Raw genomic sequence first — 7,652 nt, 5'->3', positions numbered from 1 at the left:
CACACATTTCAAAGTAAAAAAAAAATGCCTGTATATTGAAATAGTTAATCTACTCATGCACTCCATTGAGAAATTATTTTGAAATATCATTAAAACATACTAGGATATTAAAATAAACTTTTAGAAAGTAAAATTTTAATTTTATGACAATTACTGATGTTGAAAAATTATTGTGAATATAGTACAGGGTTTCCATATGTCCCAAATCCAGCTACCATATTATTAATATCTTCATATTCATATGTAGTATTTTGTACCATCATTAGTGATAAATGGTATATTTGATGCAATTAATGACCCAATATCAATACCTCATTATTAACTAAAGCATATACTTTATTCAGATGTCCTCAGTTTTTACCTAAAGTTCTTTTTCTGTCCTGCAATCCCATAAAGGATACCAACATTGCATCTAGTCATCAGGTCTCCTTAGGTGCCTCGCAGATGCTCCTCAGGCTTTCTCCGTTTCTGATGACCTTGATGCTTTTGAGGATTACTAGTCAGACATTTTGTAGAATAAAAAGAAATTCTCTTCAATTTTTAATTTTATTTTGAAACTTCACTTAAGCATCTTAAACATACACAAAATTAGAGAATAATATAATGAATCCCCATCTACCCAAGACCCAGCTTTAAAACTATCATCATTTCCAGGTTTATTCTATCTGAAGTGTCCTGCCCGCCCCCAACCCCTGAGGATTTTAAATCAAGCCCCAAATATTATATCATAGCACCCTTATATATTTCAGTACATGCCTCTAACAGATAAGGCCTTTAAAAATATGACCACAATGCCGTGGTTAATGATGATTAACATTGTAATCATTATTACAAAGTTAATGATGATTCTGTGACAAAGTTAATGATGATTCTGTGATGTTTAATAGTCAGCCTATGTTCTAAGTTCCCCAATGGTCTAAAAAATGTGTTGTTCAAGTTTACGTTCTCAAATCAGGGTCCAAACAAGGTTTATGTATTGAATTCTGTTAATTTGAAAAACGGGACTGAGACCTGAGACTGAACCAAAAACCATAGTTATAGCTACATTTTGAGATGAGGTGCTAAACTCCCTGTGCTGTGTTGTGTTGTGCAAAAGGGACATTTAAAAAGTGTTTTAAGATTTTTAGTCCAATGCCCACCTCAGGCTCCAGAGCATTTCTTTGGGGAAAGGCACTGGGGAACTGTGGCTTTTTCCTCCCACCATGAGAGACAGAAGCAAGGTGTCTCCCCCTCACCCCAAGCCCAGTAAGACAATCTTTAAGAAAACCTTTCTGAGAACTCAGTGTTTACCCCTTGGAGCTAGAATAAACAGGTTGATCCATACCTGAAGAAAAGAAACAGGAAAGGGTATGGCTGGAGATGTCTGAAAAATGACTGCCAAGCACAGCAGAGAGGTGGTTGAGTTCAGAGCAATCTGTGACTTCTCTTACTGGTAGGGCAGAGATGAGAGTCTCCACAACTAGAAGTGATGGAAGGGAGGGATGTGGTCCTGTAGTCAGTTTAAAATGGATCCCACTCAGATGGCCTTCTTGCTGGGGGCTAGTCTCTTTCAGCAGAAAGAGGTTGGAGGTGTAGCATTTAATACAGAAGCTGGATGAGGCTGCAGAGAGAACTTGAATTGCCTAACAAGGGAGCAGCAGTCAGGAATTCTTAGTGGGGTGAAGCTCTGGGTCCCCACAAAAAGAATCCTACAAAATAATCAGCTTTGAACATTCACCAATCCCAAAGAGCCCAAATGGATCTCAAAAGTACTTGTTTCTTTCCATTTTCAGCTAGGTAAGGGATAACTAAGGCAAGTGGAAAGACCAACCATGCCCTCTTCTCACTTCAGCATACTCAGTACCAAGCCGGGAGAGGAAAGAAGCTTTAATGTTCCATATCCTTCTGACTTTTAAATAGTGAAATGGATTGTGACAAAGAAAATTTGTTTCAAACCTGGGACAGAATCTTCTTCTGGAAAGAATTATTCTTTGCTGATAGAACGCTTAAGCAATTTTCTGATAACTTGTAATAAAATTAAAGCCTCTTCTGGGAAACCGTCTACTTAATTGACCAACAGTCTGCTGTCTAATAATTTTGAATTCAGTTAAGGAATAATTAAGCATTTATTTTTACCTATAAAGTATTCCTTCCACAGTGATCGATGAATGGCTTGTTTAGGCCTCTTCCCTTGTGGAAATTAACAATTTGTATCCTGTTGGGTCCTGCACTTTCAACATAATGATTACAAAAATATTTCAGGGACAGAAATATGTTGATGGATAATGTAATTTTGCTTGTCCTTGAAATCAATCATATTTTAATATCAAATTTCTGACAAATAACCCTAGCAATCACTTTCAAATGTCCCTATGTGGTGATGAATTCAAGAGTCACATGCAGTACCTCCTCAGTTCAAATGTCATTTAGACACAGAGATTGTATTATCTATCCTTACTTCACAGGTTCTGGTGCCTGGTCATCTTTTACAGTCATATTATATAAGCAGAATTTTCCTTTTCTATCTATCACTTTAAACATGATTCTAGATCACAAACAAATTGTCTTAAAGGGTTCGAAGAAGGGAATCCTTTCTTTGACAGGTTTTAATTTCAACCAGTAGTAACACAAAGCCTAGTTATTCCAAAGCTGTTGCTCAGGTTACAAAACCAAAGCTTTTCATATAATTCAATCATGCATTGTATGTGAAGGACCTGCATACATTTGTTTATATAAAAAGCCAAATAATCATACTAATCAGTTAGTAGTAATATATTTAAATTGGCACAGCCCTTTGAAAAACAGTTTGGCAATATATATCAAGAAAAATTACATGCTTATACCTTTGATTTGATATTCTAACTTCAATTAAAAATATGTGGGAAGGAAGCTACATGCATAAATATTTTCTTTACAATATTTTTTATGGTAGTGAAACATGAGAAGCAGCCTGAATGTGAACACAGACTCAGTAGGTAAATGTGTGGTTTATCCACCTAATATGATTTATTAAAATATTCATTGGAAAGACTACAACATGGAAAAGAAGAAGAAAAGTTGAATTCATACTATTATTACTTAAAACATATTAGAAATATTTGCTTAAATCTTCTAAAGACTTAGACTCACATATTATTGGCAATCCATGCTGAAATGGTACGTAAAAATTTCCGTTTGCTAATGTTAGACTGTTGGCAGACACAGCAAATTTTTCAGCTAAGCAAATGTCAATTGTTGCTATAGCACTTCTAAAATTCAAATAAACCTACCTAATAATTGGCAGGGGTACTCTTGGGTAAATATGGAGAAAAGTCAAAGATTGATTAAGAAAAGGAAAATGTCAACCTTCACAGTCAGTGACTGCTTAGAAGATACAGTATAGCTGTCCATTGTTACCTGCAGGGGATTGGTTCCAGGACTCCCCTTGGATATCAAAATCCTGGTACGTTCACATTCCTGATAGAAACATACATACGCGTATTGTCCTGTATACTTTAAGTCATCTCTTAGATTACTTATAATACCTAATGCAATGTAAATGCAATTACACTGTATTGTTCAGGGAATGATGACAAGAAAAAAAGTCTGCACTTATTCAGTAAAGATGCTTTTTTTTTTTTTTTTGAGACAGGGTCTTGCTCTATCGCCCAGGCTGGAGTGCAGTAGCCCGATTTCAGCTCACTGCAACCTCCACCTCCTGGGCTTGAAGGATCCTCCTCCCACCTCAGCCTCCCAGATAGCTGGGACTACAGGCACAGGCCATCACACCTGGCTAATTTTTGTATTTTTTATAGAGGTGGGGCTTCACTGTATTGTCTAGGCTGGTCTCTAACTCCTGGACTCAAGCTGTTCACCAGCCTTGGCTTCCCAACATGCTGAGATTACAGGTGTGAGCCATCATGCTGACCAATATGCTTTAAAAAGATATATCTATCTATATCTAGATGTTTGAGGTTGGTTGAATCTATGGACACAGAACCCACTAGTATGAATAGCTAACTGTACTAGTGGGGAAGACATACTAAATAAGTAGGATAAAATCTGGTAACCACTCACAGAGGTGACTGAGCAGGATAGATTTTGGAGAAGGGGGAGGCATTCCAGATAGAGCAGACCCAAGAGAAGAGGCTGTTTGTTTTAAACCTCTCTATTGAGACAGCAGAATAACCAAGAGTGTCTTGACTATAGTTTAAATGCAGAATTTGCAGAAGCAGGTAGTGGAGGCTGAAGACCTTAGGCTCTATTTTGAACATATTAAGAAGAATGACTTAAAATTTATGTTGAATCTAGAGTCTGCATGGAGTAAACTGGGAGATGGAAGAGATAACTTGTGACATCTCTGCAATAAACCAACACCTTCATTACATAAATTAACTGCATTAGCATCTCCAGAATACATTTTAATTTAAAAATGATTTAACCACATTCTAACCAAGTTTTAGATGATTTTTGGTGTTCCCTAATAGAGCTCGCACAGTATATTGAATCAGATTGCAGTGGATTATTTTAGCTGTGTGGCTAGGTGCAGAGAAATACGTAAAGGTATTGAGGCCAACAAATTAATGGAGAAATCCAAACTCTCACAAGTAAACAGATTTGGAATTCTAGAAGGTGGCAGAGTATTAATACCTGTATCCAGATCCTTTGGAGTGGTGGATTGTTTTATAGTAAAAAAACATTTTTTTTTTTGAGACAAAGTTTTGCTTTCTCGCCAGGCGCCAGGCTGGAGTGCAGTGGCGCAATCTCGGCTCACTGTAACCTTTGCCTCCTGGCTTCAAGCAATTCTCCTGACTCAGCCTCCCGAGTAGCTGGGACTACAGGCGCCTGCCACCTCGCCCAGCTAATTTTTGTATTTTAGTAGAGAGTAGAGAAGGGGTTTCACTATGTTGGCCAGGCTGGTCTCAATTTCTTGACCTCATGATCCGACCGCCTAGTCCTCCCAAAGTGCTGGGATTACAGGCGTAAGCCACCACGCTCCGCCAATAATAAAACTTTTTTTTTTGAGACGGAGTTTCGCTCTTGTTGCCCAGGCTGGAGTGCAATGGCGTGATCTCGGCTCACCGCAACCTCCGCCTCCTGGGTTCAGGCAATTCTCCTGCCTCAGCCTCCTGAGTAGCTGGGATTACAGGCACGCGCCACCATGCCCAGCTGATTTTTTGTATTTTTAGTAGAGACGGGGTTTCACTATGTTGACCAGGATGGTCTCGAGCTCTTGACCTCGTGATCCACCCGCCTCAGCCTCCCAAAGTGCTGGGATTACAGGCGTGAGCCACCGCGCCCGGCCTAATAAAACTTTTTAATAGCTCACCAGGAAAAAAAAAATCAGCCTTAACCTTCTACGCAATTGGGATGTTGTTGATAAATAATCAAGACCATTAAAAAAAAAAAAAAAAAAAAGAAAGGGAGCGGTGGTTCACACCTGTTATCCCAGCATTTTGTGAGGCCAAGGCAGGTGGATCACCTGAGGTCAGAAGTTTGAGACCAGCCTGGACAACATGGTGAAACCCTGTCTCTATTAAAAATACAAAAATTATCTGGGCATAGTGGGACATGCCTGTAATCCCAGCTACTTAGGAGGCTGAGGCAGAAGAAACTCTTGAACCCGGTAGGTGGAGGTTGCAGTGAGCCGAGATCTCGCCATTGTACTCCAGTTTGGGCGTCAAGAGTGAAACTCTATCTCAAAACAACAACAACAAAACACACACAAAAACCCAACTGTATGACTGAACAGCAGACAAAACTAGTGTTTTTCTCTTTTGTTTCCACTAGCATAAAATACTTCATATTTTTAAAAAGTTTCTCATCCCAGAAAATACCACAATACATTTAGAATATGAGTTCAGGCCCAACTCCTTTCTGATGCTACAGAAGAGTTCAAGATGATGCAGACCTCATTTTAAAAGCTGGCCCAAATTTCTGGATTTGGTAGTCATCCAAAGATTTCAAAAGTAATTTATTACCTCTCAACCACTAAACAGGCAGGCCCTTGATTTCAAAAGCAAATCTTGCTGGGATGGAGCAGGGCGGAGGACCTGGGATAGGGGGATGAAAAGGGTTGGAAACGGGGACATATTGGTCAAAGGGTACAAAGTTTCAATTAGTGTAAATAGTAAGTTCTGGAGATCTGTTGTCTACATGGTGACTGTAGTTAATGTATTGTATCTTTAAAAACTGACGAGCGATCTTAAATGTTCTCTTCATTAAAAAATGGTGCGGTGGATGTTAATTTCATTGATTTAATCATTTCACAATGCACACATCTATCAAAACATCACCTCGTACACCACAAAGGCACACAACTTTTGTCAATTACACTTTAACAAAGCTGAGGGAAGCAACTCTTTTTTGGGCACAGCATCCGGCTTTTATTTACAAACTTTGAGAACTTAGCACCTTGATCAATTAAATGGAAGGGAGCGCTGTGGAGAGAGGATCCTCCCCAGTCCGGGAAGAGAGACGGGGAAAGTAGGCATAGGATGCCTGGGGCCCGGCTGCCCTCGCTCCCAGGCCCTGCAGTCTCATTTGCCGCTACCGACGCGTAACGCCGGCGCACTTGCGTCCGGGACGGGTGACAGGCGCGGGGTGCGCCAAGCGGTCCCATGTGCCCTCTCCCTCTCGCGGCCGCCGCAGTCGCCGCGCCCCGAGCCCCGCTCCGGCTCCTCGGCAGAGGGCTCGCCGCTGCCATGTCTACAGCCCGGCCACTCATATCCGTGGACTACGAGGTGTTCGGGAAAGTGCAGGGTAGGGGACCCTCTACGGTGGGGGATCGAAATGTTATGCGAGGAAGGGGAGAAAGATGTGAGAAGCGCCTCCCACCTTTTCTCGTGGTGGCAGGGACTTCCGCTTAGCCATGACACAGCAGCGGCGGCGGGGAAGGAGGCGAAACGCGCATGCGTCCGAGGACTGGGACGGGCGGAAGTAGGGAAAGGGGAAGGGAAGTAGGAGGTGGGTGAGGGCGGGTAAGGGGACTGCTGAGGAAGAGAAGCGGGTGGCTGTGGGGTGCTGGGGGGTGCGGGAGTGTGCAGCACAGAAGGGAAGGTTGAAGTTGGGTAGGGAAAGAAGAGGGTCTTTGCACTCGTGGTTTCCTTGCTTGCCATTGAAATTACCTGGGCTTGACTTGAGTTTTAGGAAGGACACTTCGATGGGTTAAGGTTAACTTTTCAGAGGTCAGACTTTTTTTAGACCCCTGTGTAGCTCTTAAAAGAATTCAATTGTTACTTAATTTTTGTTTCATCCTAAGTTTAAATAGTTGCAAAGTTTGTAACTTCTGGCTTATTATAATTATTGCTGTTTACAAATCAAAATATTAAATCACTCTGAAATTTATTCAATGGAATATAAATATGGTAGTGATTTAATATGCACCATCTTCATTTGAAATAATAAAGCCCTTTAACATTGGGAAATTTCACTCATTTCTTTTCCTCTTTGAATTTGATCTTCATTCCTCTTCTACCAGTGAATTACCCCATTGTTTTGCTTGAGGGCTTTTTTTTTTTTTTTTTTTTGCTTACTCTATCATACTTTTCTGCAATATGTATATGTGTGTATATTTGTATGTAGGAATAAATGAAATGCTTTTTAAAAATTTCCTTTGACAGGCTCCATGTATTAAATTTTTTTTTGTCTGGATTGAGTCCTATTGAGATTATTGGAACACTAGATGAAAATAA

The 7,652-nt window shown here is 40.3% G+C and overlaps 1 protein-coding gene across 2 annotated transcripts in view; it reads left to right on the top strand.

Annotated features, from left to right (window-relative positions):
* Positions 1-6,262: 6,262 nt before the first annotated feature.
* ACYP2 (acylphosphatase 2) overlaps positions 6,263-7,652 on the top strand; it is a 192,692-nt gene continuing 191,302 nt past the window's right edge. For both annotated transcript variants that reach the window (XM_032292135.1, XM_032292134.1), the window contains exon 1: positions 6,263-6,720. In XM_032292135.1, the coding sequence (XP_032148026.1) occupies positions 6,579-6,720 (142 nt within the window). In that variant the 5' untranslated portion in view covers positions 6,263-6,578. The remainder of the gene's footprint in view (positions 6,721-7,652) is intronic.

The sequence above is a fragment of the Sapajus apella genome, unplaced genomic scaffold (assembly GCF_009761245.1).
Source record: "Sapajus apella isolate SASKATOON/1434 unplaced genomic scaffold, GSC_monkey_1.0 scaffold26, whole genome shotgun sequence".
NCBI lineage: Eukaryota > Metazoa > Chordata > Mammalia > Primates > Cebidae > Sapajus > Sapajus apella.
This window is presented reverse-complemented; position numbering and strand designations above follow the sequence as displayed.